Source organism: Bos mutus, chromosome 24 (genome assembly GCF_027580195.1).
Source record: "Bos mutus isolate GX-2022 chromosome 24, NWIPB_WYAK_1.1, whole genome shotgun sequence".
In the NCBI taxonomy this organism is placed as follows: domain Eukaryota; kingdom Metazoa; phylum Chordata; class Mammalia; order Artiodactyla; family Bovidae; genus Bos; species Bos mutus.
The window spans coordinates 22,370,527-22,389,654 of record NC_091640.1 but is presented as its reverse complement, the minus strand read 5'-3'; the positions used below and the strand labels follow the sequence as shown (position 1 = coordinate 22,389,654).

Genomic DNA, 19,128 nt, shown 5'->3' with positions numbered 1-19,128 from the left:
AAAATTTTGAATGATTTTATAAAAGGTTTTATAAATGAGCTATCAAAATGTATAAAACAAAACATATATGAATTGTGTGACACTGTTCAAAGTATAATAAAGCTACAACCAAAAATAAGGTAATATAGACTGGCTAGCTGGATCACTGGGTAGATGGATGGAAGGAATGAAATAAGGTAAGACAAAGAAAGGGACAGAAGGGAGGAGTAAGGAAAGGACAAAGGGAGGAAGGGAGGACAAAATGTCTTGAAGAGCTAAAGAAAGGAAAAAACAGTATTTGCAGAAGGGAACAGTGTAATCAATCATAGTTTTTTAACTGCCCCTTTGTTTTCCTCTTTATTATTTTCTTCCAACTATGACCTGAGTGTGAAAGGTTTGAGGAGATGTTTTAAGAGCATTAGATTGCCTTAAATGATTTAGCTTTAATTTTTTTCTTATGAAAAGTTTTGAATATATACACTTCAGTTCAGTCACTCAGTCATATCCGACTCTTTGTGACCCTATGGACTGCAGCACGCCAGGCTTCCCAACTCCCAGAGCTTACTCAAAATCATGTCCATAGAGTAGGTGATGCCATCCAACCATCTCATCCTCTGTTGTCCCCTTCTCCTCCCACCTTCAATCTTTCCCAGCATCGGGGTCTTTTCAAATGAGTCAGTTCTTCCCATCAGGTGGCCAAAATATTGGAGTTTCAGCTTCAGCATCAGTCCTTCCAATGAACATTCAGGACTGATTTCCTTTAGGATGGACTGGTTTGATCTCCTTGCAGTCCGAGGGACTCTTAAGAATCTTCTCCAGCACCACAGTTCAAAAGCATAAATTCTTCGGTACTCAGCCTTCTTTACAGTCCAACTCTCACATTCATACATGACTACTGGAAAAACCATAGCTTTGACTAGACGGACCTTTGTTGGCAAAGTAATGTCTCTGCTTTTTAATATGCTGTCTAGGTTGGTAATAGCTTTTCTTCCAAGAAGCAAATGTCTTTTAATTTCATGGCTGCAATCACCATCTGCAGTGATTTGGGAGCCCAAGAAAATAAAGTCTCTCACTGTTTCCATTGTTTCCCATCTATTTGCCATGAAGTGATGGGACCAGATGCCATGATCTTAGTTTTCTGGATGTTGAGTTTTAAGCCAGCTTTTTCACTCTTCTCTTTCACTTTCATCAAGAGGTTCTTTAGTTCTTCACTTTCTGCCATAAGGGTGGTGTCATCTGCATATCTGAGGTTATTGATATTTCTCCCAGCAATCTTGATTCCAGCTTGTATTTTATCCAACCTGGCATTTTGCATGATGTACTCTGCATATAAGTTAAATAATCAGGGTGACAATATCCAGCCTTGACATACTCCTTTTCTGATTTGGAACCAGTCTGTTGTTCCATGTACAGTTCTAACTGTTGCTTCTTGACCTGCAAAGAGATTTCTCAGGAGGTGGATAAGATGGTCTGGTATTCCCATCTCTTTAAGAATTTTCCACAGTTTATTGTGATCCACACAGTTAAAGGCTTTGGCGTAATCAATAAAGCAGAAGTTTCTCTGGAATTCTCTTGCTTTTTCTATGATCCAACAGATGTTGGCAATTTGATCTCTGGTTCCTCTGGCTTTTCTAAAACCAGCTTGAACATCTGGAAGTTCATGGTTCATGTACTGTTGAAGCCTGGCTTGGAGGATTTTGAGCATTATTTTGCTAGCGTGTGAGATGAGTGCAATTGTGCGGTAGTTTGAACATTCTTTGGCATTGCCTCTCTTTGGAATTAGAATGAAAATTGACCTTTCTAGTCCTGTGGCCACTGCTGAGTTTTCCAAATTTGCTGGCATATTGAGTGCACCACTTTCACAGCATCACCTTTCAGGATTTGAAATAGCTCAACTGGAATTTCAGCACCTCCACTACCTTTGTTCATAGTGATGCTTCCTAAGGCCCACTTGACTTCACATTCCAGGATGTCTGGCTGTAGGTGAGTGATCACACCATCGTGATTATCTGGGTCATGAAGATCTTTTTTGTATAGTTCTTCTGTGTGTTCTTGCCACCTCTTCTTAATATCTTCTGCTTCTGTTAGGTCCATATACAGAAGTAGAGAAAATAGTATTCATCTCTATGTTAATTATTTACTGCTTAGCCCCCACCATATAATTATGAAGCAAATCTAAGATATTATTTAGATGAGTCAGATCTCCATGGTTTAAAGAATTGGATACATGTATATATAAGGCTGAGTCCCTTTGCTGTTCACCTAAAACTCATGGCATTGTTAATCGGCTGTGAAAATGAAAGTCTTAGTCGGTCAGTCGTGTCTGACTCTTTGCGACCCCATGGACTATAGCCCGCGAGGCTCCTCTGTGTATGGAATTCTCCAGGCAAGAATACTGGAGAGTGTTGCCATTCCATTCTCCGGGGGATCTTCCCAACCCTAAGATGGAACCTGGGTCTCCTGCTTTGCAGGCATATTCTTTACCATCTGAGCCACCAGGAAATAACTCAATACAAAATAAAAAGTTTTTTAAAAAGGAATCATATCCCCATGATATAATAATAATGGGGAAAAGCACTATTATTTAATAAAGAGGCAAAAATATAGAGAGGGCTTTCCTTGTGGCTTAACTGGTAAAAGAATCTGCCTGCAATGCAGGAGATCTGGGTTTGATCCCAGGGTTGGGAAGATCCCCTGGAGAAGGGAAAAGCTACCCACTGCAGTATTCTGGCCTAGAGAATTCCGTGGCCATGGGGTCGCAAAGAGTTGGACACGACTGAGCAGCTTTCACTTTCACTTTTTCAAAAATATAGAGAAGTGCAATACTTTGTTTTTTATTACAAAGGAAGAATTAGATTCTTGAGTGTATAGAGTGATTTTGAATTTGGTTTCAAGATAAAATGGGTTGTTGTTTATTTTTCTCAGATCATGGACAAAATATAGTGGTAATCCTAGATGTTTCAACATGCTAAGAATAAGGATTACTCTATTGATTTTATTTCCTTATTCATTTATTCAAATTCCATCCATTTTATAAATGAATTAAGTCAGCTTATTTCCCTTTTTAATAAGTTTACTAAACTTCCTGCTCAGGAAAATACCATAAGATAAAAATGAACCTTAATTTCAGCAAATACTGAAGAAAGTCTCAGGTTGTACGTGCGTTGGGGACGTGTGAGCTTGATCACTGTACAATTACATAGATGCATAGGTGGAGTTGTGACCATGTCTGGAGTAATAAGTAATGGATCCATCAACTTGGAGGACAGCCTCCAATTATATTCTGGAAGACTCTGTGGCCCTGGACAGCTGTTTGATTTTAGACAATGGCTTGGACACAGAAGACATGTGACTACACCTAAGGTAGGCTATGGGTTTATAGACTTTGAAGGAAAGACCAAACATGTCAAAGTGAATTAAGTTCATGGTTTATTGCGCCAGCGACCAAGAAATTTCTTTTCAACAAGGTGGGTAAATGGAGCAAGAACCTGTCTAGTCTGTCTCAGCAGCTTTTTTGAGTTCCAGAATCCTTGATGGATCCTGTGGTTGCCACTTACATGATCTCTGTGAGGCAATGGGCTGCTGCGTCTGAAAAGCTTAACTGCATTGCTCACCACATCCCTTTTAATATTCAGGGCTTACATCCTCAGCCAGAAAGAAGCTTTACAAACTGAAATCATCGACAGACCTCCAGACTCCTACCTGAGGTTTGAACTAAGCAGAAGGTCAGCTGAGTCCACATGGTAATGGGCAAAGGAGTCAGTGTATTCCTGACCCTAGGCATCATCTCTACACCACTTTTACTGCATCCTGGGGAGTGGCATCTTTGCTAAATGCCCCGTAGGAACCCTATGAGAGGAAGTCGCAGAGGATCCAGGGTTTCTGTTCTTAGAGGATGAGGCCTTGCTGGAACTAAGAAATTTAATTGTGTGCTGCATCACAGTTCTTTTAAACCTGGGGATTGAATCATTATTTTTGAAGAACTTACATAAATTGTCTATGTCCTTAATGTCTTCTTTTAAAGGATTATTTACAGATATTGAGATTCTCTTAATTGTTGAACCAAACTGAGCACTGCTAAAAGTACATCTTCATCCTGGGGAAAAAGACAGATTTAATGCTCATGTATTTCTGCTTGTCTCTATGTGTTTGCTTATCCTGTATTCTAGAGAGTTCATTTCCCACATGAGCCTCTCAGATTGACAGACGACATGAAACTAGGAAGGTCCTTTGAAATGCCAGTGGCAAAATAAAAATTTAAGGGTTAGAAATATGAGCTTAAAAAGTAAAAGAAACTAAGCAGATTAAATGGGAAGTCCTACCTTTAGCCCCCAAATAAGCATTTAAACAGAAAAGATATGACTCAATAGAAGTGCTTATGATTTCAAAAGCCAGTTTTAATGAACTTCTAGCTTAAAAGAGCCAGAAGAATGAACCATCTATGAAAAAAATGCCATCAGTTAGTTTCCTTATCAATAGTGGTAACAATTGCTTTCTGTACATTCCACACAGGTAGGCAACAGCTGTGGCATTTGGGCTAATTTTGAGCTTCCCTGGTGGCCCAGACAGTAAAGACTCTGCCTGCAATATGGGAGACCTGGGCTCGACCCCTTAGTCAGGAAGATCCCCAGGTGAAGAAAATGGCTACCCACTCAAGTATTCTTGCCTGGAAAATTCCATGGATAGAGGAGCCTGGTGGGCCACAGTCCATTGAGTCACAAAGAGTCAGAAAAAACTGAGTGACTAACACTTTCACTTCTACTTTTCACTTTGGGTTAACTTCATATATCTCATTTCAAGGAGATATTAGTCAGACAGAACAGGGTCACTAGAAAGGGTAAGTACTGGGGTCCAGCCCCAGTTGGATCCAGGGATTCCCTCGGGAGGATGGCGTTGGCAATTAAAGGAATAGAGAAAGAGATAAGGAAAGAATTTTGCAATTAAGAAAATAGAGGAGAGAAAAGAGGCTGATATTCCTTGGTTTACTCAGAAAGCCAATAAAGCCCCAGCACCGGACTTGCTCTGTTCATGTAGGCCACAGGCGCCCTCTTGAATAGCTGAAGGTGCCCCACCTTAGGCACCTTCTCGAGTGGGTCTTAGAAGCCCAGGCAGGAAAGTGAATGCAGAGGGCCCCTGTGCTCTAGGGAACCAGCCTGAAAAGGAAAAGGAAAGACAAAGAACGACACGGGGAGACCAAGCTTTGAGCAATGCCTGTAGCTTTATTTTCAAAGGGAGCTTATATACCTTAAGTTGTGCATAAAGGATAATAGGGGGTGTAAAATCATGCAAAGTCAGCAGTCTTTGATCCTTATCGAGACCAGGCTTTTCTTTTCTGCAAACTTATCGTATACAAATGGTTTAGGTGATTTACATCATCTTCTGGCCAGAAGGCCTGTTAACATTTTATGACTCTGATAAAGGTTTGTCAACCATAAGACTTATTTTCTCTAAGAGTAATTATTTTAAAATTTGGCACCGTCCTCCAAAGGTGTTAGATAAAGTTGCATTCCTATAGGGCAGAGGTGCAGTGGGTTTACAACAAGAAAAGAATTTATTACCTTAAGGGTCCAAAGTTGTTAACACCAAGGCCACTACTTATTTTTCCTACATACCAACTATATTAATTAATACACTTCCAAGGATACAATACAGGGGATGTGGAAACTTGGCAGCAAGCATTGGCTCAACAATGAAATCTTCTACTAGTTATATTCTAACAATTTCTAACTCTCCGAGAGGCTCTATACTATTTGAATATCTTAAGCTTCCCATGCCTCTTGGGGTTGGGAGACTGTAAACAATCGTATGCGTAGCTGTAGGAGTCCGGGTAAACCTGTCAGGCAAGTTAAAGAGCCATCTGAGGGGTTTGGATTGAAACACTCCTATTATGCCCAGGAGGCTAATTAACTAGAGCTCTAAGTTGATTTCCTTCAGAGAAAGGTGGTCGGGGATAGCCCCCCCCCTCCCCCGCCCCGTTAATGTCAGAGGAGTTGGTGAAAGTCATAAAATAGTAAAACAGACAGATTCTGGTTTTGGGGTAGATGCTCTGACAGATCCAGGGGTCCCTTGAGCCCTGACTCGCCTTTGCATATCAGGCCTCTCCACATGACCTTTGTCATGGGTGGGAACTCCCATGCTGGCTCCCTGCAGGTAAGGGTCTCAAATCCATGTCTGATAATAATGACAATAATAGCAACATCCATATATTGACTCCCATTGTGTGCCACTCTCTGGGTAGATAGACATTGGACTTGAAATGGCTTTGGACTTGGACATCTTCAACCCGAAAAACTCAAGGAGACGCTACCCTGCCCCACCTAAACTTTAAACTCTGTGATGACAAGGACTTTTGTACATAATCTCCAGATGCTAATGATGATCACAATAGCTGCTTCCCAATCTTTGAAAAATAAATTTTGTTAAGTGGCAGGGAGAAAAGATGATATGGTTTCAGAAGGGAAATCGGATGAAATGGATTGAAGTTACAGGGAGGCAAATGAAAGCCCAAATATAAAGAGGAAATGGCTATCATTTAATGGTACTCAGCAGTGACACTGAAAACCCTTATAAGGATGTCCATTTGCTCACTAGGTACTAGCTACAGAGATTACCAGCTGGTAAAGTTGATGCTGTTCTCCTCATTTTATACATGAAGAAGTCAGAAGGCAAGTAAAAACTTCTCAAAGTTCATACAACTAGGAAGAGAAAGATTAGGGTTATTGACTATAAAGCTCATAGTGAAGGTGAAGTTGCTCAGTTGTGTCCAACTCTTTGTGACCCCATGGACTGTAGCCTACCAGGCTTCTCCGTTCATGGGATTTTCCAGGCCAGAATACTGGAGTGGATTGCCATTTCCTTCTTTAGGAGATCTTCGCAACCCAGGGATTGAAACCGGGTCTCCTGCATTGTAGGCAGACGCCTTACCGTCTGAGCTACCAGGGAAGTTATATAAAGCTCATATATTGTCACTAAGTTTTAAAATTATCCCTATCATTGGAAGTAATAGTTTATGGCCATTGGCTAAATGTCCATCTATTGAGAACACATTTAGGCAATTTTCTGCATGGAATGAAGGTGAGCCCTCCCTCTTTGATCCTTCAAGCATTCAGTATCAACGAGTCTGTTTGTCAAGTAATAAACTCTCATAAGAATGAATGTTAATGAACTGCCTCATAAAACCATGGAGTAATAGGTGATGTTGCTAATCACTAAGTCATGTCCAACTCTTTGTGACCCCACAGACTGTAGCCTGCCACGCTCCTCTGTCCATGGGATTTCCCAGGCAACAATACTGGAGTGAGTTGCCATTTCCTTCTCCAGAGGATCATCCCAATCCAAAGATCGAACTTGAGTCTCCTGTTCCAGGGGATCTTCCCGACCCAGGAATCGAACCCGGGTCTCCCACATTGCAGGCAGACGCTTTACCATCTGAGCCACCAGGGAAGCTATTTATAAATAAGTAAAGTTAAAAAAAATCCTGCATACTGAGTGGTACAGCCAAAAAAAAAAATGGTTTTTAATATATCAAAGTAGAGCCATGTACCTTAATATCTGTTATGAACATAAACATGGGCTTGAAAGAAGCCAAATATTTAGAAGTAGAGAACAGACATTAGTTGAACATCTACTATGTTTTAGAGATGGTCTAGAAATGAGCCCCTCCAGAGGAGAGTGGGAGGACGGCCAGGAACTCAGGTGTCGATGGAACAAGCAGCACGTCTACAAGGGCTGGTGAGGAAACCAGCCCAAGCCTAGCAGAGGTTTGAGGGCAGAGCAGTGGGGAATGTTGTGGGGTAGGTAGGAGGGGAAGAGCCTGCAGCGGGGCTTGGATTCCGGGTGGATCTTTCAGCCCTGGTGCTGTGGGCATCAGGAGCCATGCTGGATTCTTGAGTAGAGAAGTGGGCTGAGGAAAGCAGTTCAAGAATATGGAGAACACGCTATGTCAGGGAGGAAACGGAGGCCTCAGTGGCAGAAAGAATAGTGCTGTCTTTCTTTCATTTTTTCTTTTCTAAAATTTAGTTGGTTTACAATGCTGTGTTAATTTCTGCTGTATGGCAAAGTAATTTGGTTATACATATATATACATTCTTTTCCATTATGATTTACCACAGGATATTGAATAACAGTTCCTCGTGCTGTACAATAGGATCTTCTGTTTATCCATACTATATATACACTAGTTTGCATCTGCTATTCCCCAACTCCCAACTGATCCCTCCCTCAACCCACTCCCTTGGCAACCACAAATCTACAAAAATGGTTGTTTTTAGAAAGGAGACCGCCCCGAGGTTGACAGGAAGCTTTGTAGGATAGACACGAGTAACATTAATGATGTATGTGTGCCAAGCAGTGTTCCCAATGCTTTAGATTAATAGACACTCATTTATCCTTCAACAGTCCATGAGGTAAGTAGTAGTATTATCATCAGTCCCATTTCCCAGATGAGAAAACTGAGGCCTCTAAAAGCAATTGGTCTGAAGGCACCAAGAGCGGATGCCCAATGTTCAGCCTGTGCTCACCTCACAGCCATACTCTAATTACAGATTACAGTGCATTAAAAATCATTATTTCATAATATTACTATCTGGTGTCATCTAGCAGTTTAAGTCACAACTTGATCCGACTGTTATCAGAAATGGCAGACACAAACCCATGGACAGGATTGACAACCTGATGTCCCAGAACCTGAGGCGTACGAGACAGACCTCAGGTCTTAAATTTCTATTCTAGCAAAGATGAAAGTCAGATTACATGTATTGGTTAGGTCTGTAGTTATTTCGTTTATGACCATGATCACTTCCTTTCCACATGCAAGCAGACCACATGTGTACCTTTTATCTGTCCCCAGGGGCTCAAGACCTGGATCGTATCCGACTCTCCACCTATAGAACAGCATGCAAGTTGAGGTTTGTTCAGAAGAAATGCAATTGTAAGTATGCTGGTTCCTTGGGCCAGCTACCCCCATGAATCCTATAGTTCACATCTGTTACTTGGGCTAACTACTCTTGTGAATCCCATAGTTCACATCTGTTACTTGGTTTATTAAAAGTAGGCTTTTGTGCAAGTATGGATTTAAAAAAAAAAAACTATGTTTATACCACAATAAGAGATTATGATACAAAAATGGTAGAAAGACTTTTCCCAAACAATTCTGAATGACTCAACTGCTGAAGTATTGGAACAGATGAACCTCTGGATATGTATCCTGCCCTTGAAATGGTTTAAATCCAGATGGATGAGTTTTCTTTTCTCTAGCTTTGGTATTATAAGCTCCAACCCCTCCAAATGGCTTCCAAGAACTTTAGAAAATATCAAATATTAAGTCCTCCATATGTTTTCTTTACAAATATAGGGAAATGTTTACAAGCTCCTGGAAAACATTTAAGTTTCTTTCTGAAACTACAAAAATGAGTCCTTTGTATCAGAGCATTGACTACTTTTGCTTACATCAGACCATAGCAAGAGAGGAGACAATGATACTTAAAGAAACAAACTTGCTTTAACTTTTCCCCAAATTTTAACATGTAGCAGCAAGCTGGCTCATCAGTTAGCGAGCAGTTTCACTTTCCATGCCAGGTCAGTACTTCCATCAGATTATCACATTCATTTTCTCTTGAAAAATAGAGTGCTTCCAAGTTCATGTGTAGGAACTTACTCTTGTCTTTTTTGAAAACCGACTGCTATAAAATTAATAACTGTTCTCATTTTCTAGTTAGTATTGGACAAATTTTGAAAATGAAAACCATAATGTTCTCCTGCACACACAGACATAGTTCTTGAATATCTAAGCATGGGCATTAGGCACTTGGTGAATGTGGAAACCAGCCGCGTTTACATCTCTGCTCTCCCGGGATCTCTAGCAAAATGCTTCTTATGGCCCTGGGGGGACCACCTCCAGCCCCAGGCTTCTCAGTTTACAGCTACAGGAATGCACCGGAGACATCTACTCCTCAGCTTGCTCATCTGCAGCTTCTTCCCTAGCTCTAGTAGGAAATGGGTCTGAAATTTGGGTCAGGACAAGAAGGAAGAAAAAACCAGGTGGGTCAAATATCAAAGTTGTGTTTTAGCTTGTTGTGCGTTGTGTGCTCAGTCATGTCCAACTCTTGCAACCCCATGGAGTATAACCTGCCAGGCTCCTCTGTTCATGGGATTTCCCACGCAAGAATACTGGAGTGGATTGCCATCTCCTCCTCCAGGGAATCTTCCCAATCCAGGGATCGGACCCATGTCTCCTGGATCTCTGCATTGGCAGGCTCATCACAGGAAGCTAACCCAGTTCCCCAAAATGCAATAGAAGATCACTGCAGATGCAGGAAGGAACCTGGGATTGTGCTTGGGGTCCTGCATGTTGATAGGTCATAAAAGCCCTTTTGGGGACTGGTGTTAAGGGATCAAGAAAATGCTCCCACAAGAAAGCTTCCCCTCCCCCCTCAACCCCATCACCTATATGTAAACAAAAGGAACAATCTCTGTGTTTTCAGCAATGAAAGTGATGGAACCCTCTGCCTTTTTCCTTATTACCACTCCAATGGGCCTCAGTGTAGACGGAGTTCTATCCTCATAAAGCTTTGCTACACAGAGCCTTCCTTAGGTTACTTTCAGTAGAGATGGGGAACTTGGTGGATCTGGCAAGAGGTGATCAGGGACCTCCACTAAGAAAGAAAGTGACAGGATCAATGTATATTTTAGAAAAGAAATTGTCAGGTATTGAAGAAGAGTAAAGAAGTGTTGTGTTTTGCCTTGGGTGTCATTAAATTTTTTTGGTGTGCTTATCTTCTCTCATTCACCAAATTCAGGACTCTTCACAGTAGGGTCAGTTTTTTTGTATGTTGTCTACGTTTTACTTAAATTTCTGAGAACAAGACTGATGTTCAATAAATATTTCTCTTTGTCCATTTTGTATAAACTAGGCTATGAAATACTTTGCTGAAATTACATTAGATGCCAGAATAAAATATCTTGAGTGCTTTCCAAAGAATAATACAAAGACAGTACAAAATGGTAAGGATGAACAAATACATAGCGAGTTGAATAAATAAGGAAAAGTGAGAAAGGAAGGAAGAGAGGGAGGGGGGAAGGAAGGAAAAGTAAAGAAAAATGACCCACATTGATTAGGCAACCCTGCAGCCAGCATTACAAAGGGTGCACACCATTGGCCCGAACTGCGTCCAGCAAACCACAGGCCATATCTCATTCCTCCTACTCTCTGACAGAGGCCCTTTCTCCTTTTGGGGTACCTCCTTTTCCATTTCCTGCTCCCCTCATCCTTATTCCACATCCTGAATTATGTCATAACCTCACTGACTCTTTTGGAAAACAGTGGGAGAAACGGTGTTGATCCATCCCTGTCTATCCCTCTGTGCATCCACTCACTTACCCCTTAATTTAGGAAGCTTATAATGAGCCCCTGTGCAAGGTTTGGCACTGCTCTAGGTACCAGGAATAAAGCTGGAGTGAATGAGATGTGATCCCTGCCTTAAAGCTGCCCAAAGTCTAATTGGGTAGATGGATTTTTACACAAACAACACCTCGTGGAAGTGTAATAAGGGCAGAGCGTGTGTGGGAGCAACAAGAAGGCAGAGCCCAGACCTAGGTGTGAGGGCTGCTGGCGGGAGTTTTCCTGGAAGCAAGAGACACTGGGCTGAGTCTTAAAGAATGAGTAGACATTACACAAGAAAGTGTTATTTGCTTTGCAAGGTACTTTATCAACTTCATATGTTTTAGGGAAAGGAAAGATATTACATTCTATACAAACTAGACAAAACTAAGGCTCAAGGGAAAAAAAATAAGCATATATTGAGTGCTCTGCTAAAATTAAGTTTTGTTTTAAAGTTGTTTCTACCTGTATCAGAAGTCTTACATGCAAGCACCATGTGTGTTACTTAAGTTTTCCTTCCTGACAAAAAATATAACAGTTGTATTGAGGTACATGTAAAATGCTCACACAATTGGGCTTGGCTTATCTTCATCAAAGTTGAAGTCTTCCTTTTAGGAAGATAAGCAGCAACACTGATGTACGTGAGATATTAGTCAACATGAACATATACCCCTCTATTCAGTTCAGTTCAGTTGCTCAGTTGTGTCTGACTCTTTGTGACCCCATAAATCGCAGCACGCCAGGCCTCCCTGTCCATCACCAACTCCCGGAGTTCACTCAGACTCACGTCCATCGAGTCAGTGATGCCGTCCAGCCATCTCATCCTCTGTCGTCCCCTTCTCCTCCTGCCCCCAATCCCTCCCAGCACCAGAGTCTTTTCCAATGAGTCAACTTTTCGCATGAGGTGGCCAAAGTACCCCTCTATTAGAGGAATGTATTTTCTGTCTGCCATAAAACCTAACCCACAGTGCATTATGGTACCTGGTATACTCTACAATAAAAGAAATAAGGAAAAAATCCAGGAAGTATGCTTTTAAGGGCATCGCTTTATTGAAAACTCTTATACTGTATTTACTCATGGAAATCAATAGAACTTAACTGAGAACAGGGTGTTTATTTTTAGGCCCAGACCTTATTTATAGTTAACATTTATTTTGTATATTAACAAAACTAAGCTTTAAAACTACATAATGGAAGAAAAATGTAAAAACGGACACAAAGTCATCACCTAGAAAAAGTATTTCTGGGGGTAACATGGGGTATATAGAATTTTAGGAGATTTCTTTTTTTATCTAAATTTCAAGATCAAAAGAGCTAGTTAATTCCCTATATTTCCTTCCTCATAGCCCTTGCCTACTCTATTGCTAAAGTATTGATTCCTATCACTGACATTCATGTTCATTCTGTTTAATACAGTTACTGATGTATACTGAGAATAGCTCATTACCACTGTCCTGAAAAACTCCAAAGGAGAGGCCAGAAAACTGTGGCCTGTGGTCTGAATGTGGCTCAGCATCTATTTTGTATCAACCATGAACTAAGAATAGTTTTCACAGACGAGTATTTGATAATAGAGAACATTGATTCACAACCCCGACTAAGCAAAATGTTATCCTCCCAAAATAATTCCATTCTTCTCATTGTTTAAAAATTGGACGCAAGACTTCTTTGGTTGTCCAGTAATTAAGATTTCCCCTTCCAATGTAGGGGGTGCAGGTTTGATCCCTGGAACAGGAGCTAAGATCTCACATGCCTCGCGGGCAAAAAACCAAAATGTAAAACAGAAGTAACACTGTAATGAATTCAATAAAGACTTTTAAAAATAGTCCATATCAAAAAACAAACAAACAAACAAAAAAACCTTTAAAAAAGTGGACTCAATTACTGTATTTTTAATTTCACAAGTAAAAACGTGGAAACTTGTTTTCTCTACTTAATATCTACACAGTATTACTATATAACACAGTGGTGCCTCTTGGTCCACCAAAAAAAAAAAAAAAATTTACTAACTTCTGCTAGAAGAAAAGAGCTGTAAGAAGCCCACTTTTAGCAGACTTGCTGATGTTAAGGAACAAACTAGTGGTTATCAGTGGGAAAGGGAAAGGGGAGAGGGGCAGCAAAAGATTAAGAGGGTAAGAGATACAAACTATTAGGCATTAAATAAGATGCAAATAAATAAAATAAGCTTCAAGCTACATTGTACAACACAGGGAACGCAGCCAATATTTTATAATCACTGTAGATGGAATGTGTGCTCAGTCGCTTCAGTTGTGTCTGACTCTTTGCAACACTATGGACTGTAGCCCACCAGGCTTCTCTGTCCGTGGGACTCTCCAGGCAAGAATACTAGAGTGGGTTGCCATGCCCTCCTCCAGAGGATCTTCCTGATCCAGGGATTGAACCTGCGTCTCCTGTTTCCTACATTGTAGGTGGATTCTTTACCACTGAGCCACCAGAGAAGCCCATAGATGGAATGAAAATGAAAGTGAAGTCGCTCAGTCGTGTCCGACTCTTTGCAACCTCGTGGACTGTAGCCTACCAGGCTCCTCCGTCCATGGAATACTCCAGGCAAGAATACTGGAGTGGGTTGCCATTTCCTCCTCCAGGGGATCTTCCCAACCCAGGGATTGAACCCTGATCTCCTGCGTTACAGGCAGATGCTTTAACCTCTGAGCCACCTGTGAATCACTCTATTGTACACTTGTAACATATAATATTATACTGCAACTATATTTCAATTTAAAAAAAAAAGAATTTTTTTCAGGCAAAAGCTTCTTCTTTCCTTCAAATTTCTCCATAGGCTCTATTTCCCAACTCTGCTTCTTCCCTTTGCCATTCATCTTTGTACCTTGTCACACCCTCCTTCCCCTGCCATAACTAGCACATTTTCTAATAAAACAAGAAGAAATGTGTCCAAAAAATAGGAATCAAAATTTAGCTATTTTATTTTCTAGGAGGACTGGAACAGAATGGAGACTATGATAATATTTCCAATACTCCTTCCTAATCAGCAGTCTTCTCTTTCGCTTCCAGGTATCCTGCTAAATTTCCACAAAATAAATACCCTATATACCATTTACAAACATGTGAAAATGGCCCCATCTCTGCCTTTATTTTGAACAAATAACCATCTTCTACTAGAAAATGATTTCCTCGGTCAGCACTGACACAGTTAACGACCCAGATACCCTGTAATGTCAGCAGATCTTTCTTCAGAAATTGCTTTGGAGTCAAGGAAACATGGCCTTAAGTTCACGAACAACAAAAGGCAACAGGAGAAATCAATGAGAAATCTCGAAGTCCTCCTGCTTAATAGTGAGAACAAAAAAGCAAGGAGACGAGAGGATCCTCTCCCCGACACCTGCAGCCGACACTGCACGGTCTTTAGTTCTGGTTACAGTCTGAATTTTCTATCACTCATCTCAATTAAAATTGAAGTAAAATTGTGTTTAAAAGAAAAAGAGGACAAAAGGTATACATTTGCCTCTGGACTTTTACCACCTTTCCTCTAGTAAATGAAACATTTTTTAAAAGTAAAGTTTCCTTCAATCAGATATCATTTAAAGTCAGAACACATGCTTTTCTCTGTAACTTCTCTAAACTTCTTTCAGGATTTCCTGTGAACCAAAAAAATAGAGTTGTCTATTTACTGAAATGTTTCTTTATCACTGCAAAATTAACCCAAGTGAGTGCTATCTATGTCCTAGGTCCTGAATAAACACTCCCCTATGGATGAATGAAAGTGCCCCACTAGACTCACTTCTCACCCGCCAAGTGACTAGTCTTAGGCTGCAGGAATAGCCTGCATTAACAAATGCTAGTATCACACTCATTTTTCTTCAAGCTAGTGTATCAACATGTTCCTTATCCTTGTCTCATATTTTTTGTTGTTGCTTTTTCTTTTGGCTGTGTGGCACATGGGATCTTAGTTCCCCAACCCAGGATCGAACCGGCAGCCCCTGCATTGGCAGCAGAGTCTTAACCACTGGACCATCAGGAAGCCCCTTGCCTCATTTTTAAGTGTGTGGATTTCTGATTGCCTGTGTCAGTTTTTATCTTTGCTTAACAAATGACCACACACTTAGCAACTGAGAACAACCACATTTACAATTACCCAGTTTCTGTAGGTAGAAACCCAACCAGCATGGCTGGACTCTCAGCTCAGAGTCTCATGGGCTGACCTCAAGTGCTGGCTGAATCCGTGGTTCTCATCCTGGGGCTCCAGGTCCTCTTCCAGGATAACTGGCTGTTGGTGGACTTCACATCCTTATGGTTGAAGGACTGAGATCCTCGTTTGTTGCTGACTGTCATATGGGGACAGCTCTCAGTACCTAAAAGCAAGTCACGTTTCTTGCCACGTGGCTCCCCACAACCGTTCAGAGTGTAAATATCTGCTTCTTTATCCATGTTTCTCACTGAGTCTCTCCTCTGTGACCAACTAGGGGAAAAAAAAAAAAAAACCTCTCTGCTCTTAAAGGACTCATGTGCTAGGTCACGCCCACCCAGATACTCTCTCTATCTCAAGACAACTGATTTGGGACTTCAGTTACATCCGCAGTTACCCAGAGAAGTACCTGGATTAGTGTTTAATGGAATAACTGGGACTAAGTATCTGTCCTTGACATGCCAGGAACCTTGGGGTGGGGCCAAGCAGGGTATCCTAGGATCCTACCTACCACATTGCCCAAAGTTTAAAGAAAAAACACAGGCAAGAGAAATAGCACCCCCTCCAAAAGATATGTGTTTAAAAGAAAAAGATAGGGACTTTCCTGGTGGTCCAGTGGTTATGACTTCACCCTCCAACGCATGGGCTGCTAGTTTGATCCCTTGTTGGGGAGTTAAGATCCCACATGCCTCGTAGCCAAAAACCAAATCATAAAACAGAAACAATACTGCAACAGATTCAATAAAGACTTTTAAAATGGTCCACGGGAACTTTCCAGAACGCTCGGTGAAAGGCGGAGGAGCGGCGGCTGCCCGAGCTGCGCACAGCAACGCGCTCTTTCCCGCTCCCCCACACCGGCATCGGCCCGCTCACCGGGCTGTAGAAAATGGTGAAAGAAACCACTTACTATGATGTTTTGGGGGTCAAACCCAATGCCACCCAAGAAGAATTGAAATAAGAATCCAAATGAAGGCGAGAAGTTTAAACAGATTTCTCAAGCTTACGAAGTGCTCTCTGATGCAAAGAAAAGGGAGTTGTATGACAAAGGAGGAGAACAGGCAATTAAAGAAGGTGGAGCAGGTGGTGGTTTTGGCTCCCCCATGGACATCTTTGATATGTTTTTCGGAGGAGGAGGCAGGATGCAGAGAGAGAGGAGAGGTAAAAACGTTGTCCATCAACTTACAGTAACTTTAGAAGATTTATATAATGGTGCAACAAGAAAACTAGCTCTGCAAAAGAATGTGATTTGTGACAAATGTGAAGGCCGAGGTGGTAAAAAAGGGGCAGTAGAATGCTGTCCCAATTGCCGAGGTACTGGAATGCAAATAAGAATTCATCAGATAGGACCTGGAATGGTTCAGCAAATTCAGTCTGTCTGCATGGAGTGCCAGGGCCATGGGGAGCGGATCAGTCCTAAAGATAGATGTAAAAGCTGCAATGGAAGGAAGATAGTTCGAGAAAAGAAAATTCTAGAAGTTCATATTGACAAAGGCATGAAAGATGGCCAGAAGATAACATTCCATGGTGAAGGAGACCAAGAACCAGGACTGGAGCCAGGAGATATTATCATTGTTTTAGATCAGAAGGACCATGCTGTTTTTACTCGACGAGGAGAAGACCTTTTCATGTGTATGGACATACAGCTGGTTGAGGCGTTGTGTGGCTTCCAAAAGCCAATATCTACTCTTGACAACCGAACCATAGTCATCACTTCTCATCCAGGTCAAATTGTCAAGCATGGAGATATCAAGTGTGTGCTAAATGAAGGCATGCCAATTTATCGTGAGGCCATCTAAAAAGGGTCGCCTAATCATTGAATTTAAGGTAAACTTTCCTGAGAATGGCTTTCTCTCTCCTGATAAACTCTCTTTGCTGGAAAAACTTCTGCCTGAGAGGAAGGAAGTAGAAGAGACTGATGAAATGGACCAGGTAGAATTAGTGGACTTTGATCCAAATCAGGAAAGACGGCGCCATTACAATGGAGAAGCATACGAGGATGATGAACATCATCCTCGGGGTGGTGTTCAGTGTCAGACCTCTTAGTAGGGCCTGTGAATAACACTCACTGCTGGTGTTTTATTTGCAGTAGTGATTGAGTGAAGGACTATAATCATATGCTCACTACTTGCTTTTGTTTTAATATTCAACTATAGTAGTGTTTAAAAAGTTAAATGAAGAATAAACTCAAATATAAAAGCTCTGACTTTGCCCTGTATGTATGATGACTTCAGTGTGTAAGATAAGTTTAGTACTTGTAAAAATGACTTTAAAAAATTTCCCCTAGCATTTGTTAGGCCATACTTTGTAATTGATTTCAGCTATGTACATGGAATAGCTTAGATTGAAATGCCAGGTATATGTATTGACTTCAGTGTATGACCCTTAATTGTTAAGCTATGAAATTAAAACTGTGTTTAACTGGCAGTCAGACAAAGAAATTAATGTAGAGAAGTGTTGGTCTGTATGTAGTAAGTGGGATTCATTGTGATGCTTCTGCATTTATTCTATTGCCTCAACTGTACTTGAAGATGGCATGCTGTATAATTTAATTTAGCCTGTGGTATCAGTGATAGAAATGATACCTTTGTAAAGAAGGGGTTTATCATAATATGCTGCTTATTGAGGGCTTGCACTTGTAGAATTGCATTCCCTTCTTTTGCTGTGCCATCTTTTATTAATATAGCTATTGGTCCTGGTTAACCTTTGGACCACAGTAAGCCTTAGAGTAGTGACTTCTGGAGCAGGGAAACTTAGAGGTTAGAGTGATGAGACCTTTAATGGAGAAGTAATTTGCATGTATGAGATAGGAAGGTGTTTTTGTAGGTATGTTATAGGCTTACTTTAAACCATTTAACTTATGCTCCAGAGTAACTGTAATTTAATGTTGGTAGTATAGCAGATTATGATGAATAGCTTTAATTGTATGTTTAAAGTCATATGTTCACAAGCTTAAATCTGGTATCAGAATTTAAGCAATTCTTGAAATGTATGAATGTCTCTTTAATATACTGATTACAAAGCAAAAAAAATAAAAATAAAAAAAATAAAATGGTCCACAGAAAAAATAATTTAAAAAGAAGAGATAGAAGAACTCGCTCCACTCAAAGAGCCAGAAGGAAGAGCAGGAATGTTCACAGGGAAATAAGTGACAGAGGTCAAACCCTCGCAGCAAACGTATCTTTGTATTCTTCCAAATGTGTTTGATATACACTTTCATTCCTGATGTTGAGTCATTCTAGACACTTGTTTAGAATAAAGACAAGTGGATCACACTAGAATACAATGCTCCCCCAAAATTCCCTGTGGGGAAGTCGGGGGTGACAGCAGAACATAAACAAGCCCATTAAAGATGCCCATGCGCCAGGTGATGGAACACTGCTTCGCTCTGGGCATGCTGCACCAATGGCAAAAATGTCTCCCCTTAATCAGGCAAATTTCTGGTAGAGAAAAGCTATGATTTTAAAGCCCTAATGCTTCTGATGTGGGTTTAATTAAGGCTACTTCTTCCCATTAATTGCCTTTAAGCTCTTAAAGACCCAAGGCTTAGGTTACTTGTTAGTATTTTTATTTTTAGAGAATGCTGGAAGCTTGGTCTTCTCAAGCTGCT

The 19,128-nt window shown here is 40.9% G+C and overlaps 1 protein-coding gene and 1 pseudogene across 20 annotated transcripts in view; both read left to right on the top strand.

Annotated features, from left to right (window-relative positions):
* DTNA (dystrobrevin alpha) overlaps positions 1–19,128 on the top strand; it is a 461,852-nt gene that overhangs the window by 300,511 nt on the left and 142,213 nt on the right. For all 20 annotated transcript variants that reach the window (XM_070361690.1, XM_070361688.1, XM_070361687.1 and 17 more), the window contains one exon: positions 8,828–8,908. In XM_070361690.1, coding sequence (XP_070217791.1) covers positions 8,828–8,908 — 81 coding nt within the window. The remainder of the gene's footprint in view (positions 1–8,827; positions 8,909–19,128) is intronic.
* LOC138985359 (dnaJ homolog subfamily A member 1 pseudogene) lies at positions 16,393–18,220 on the top strand (annotated as a pseudogene).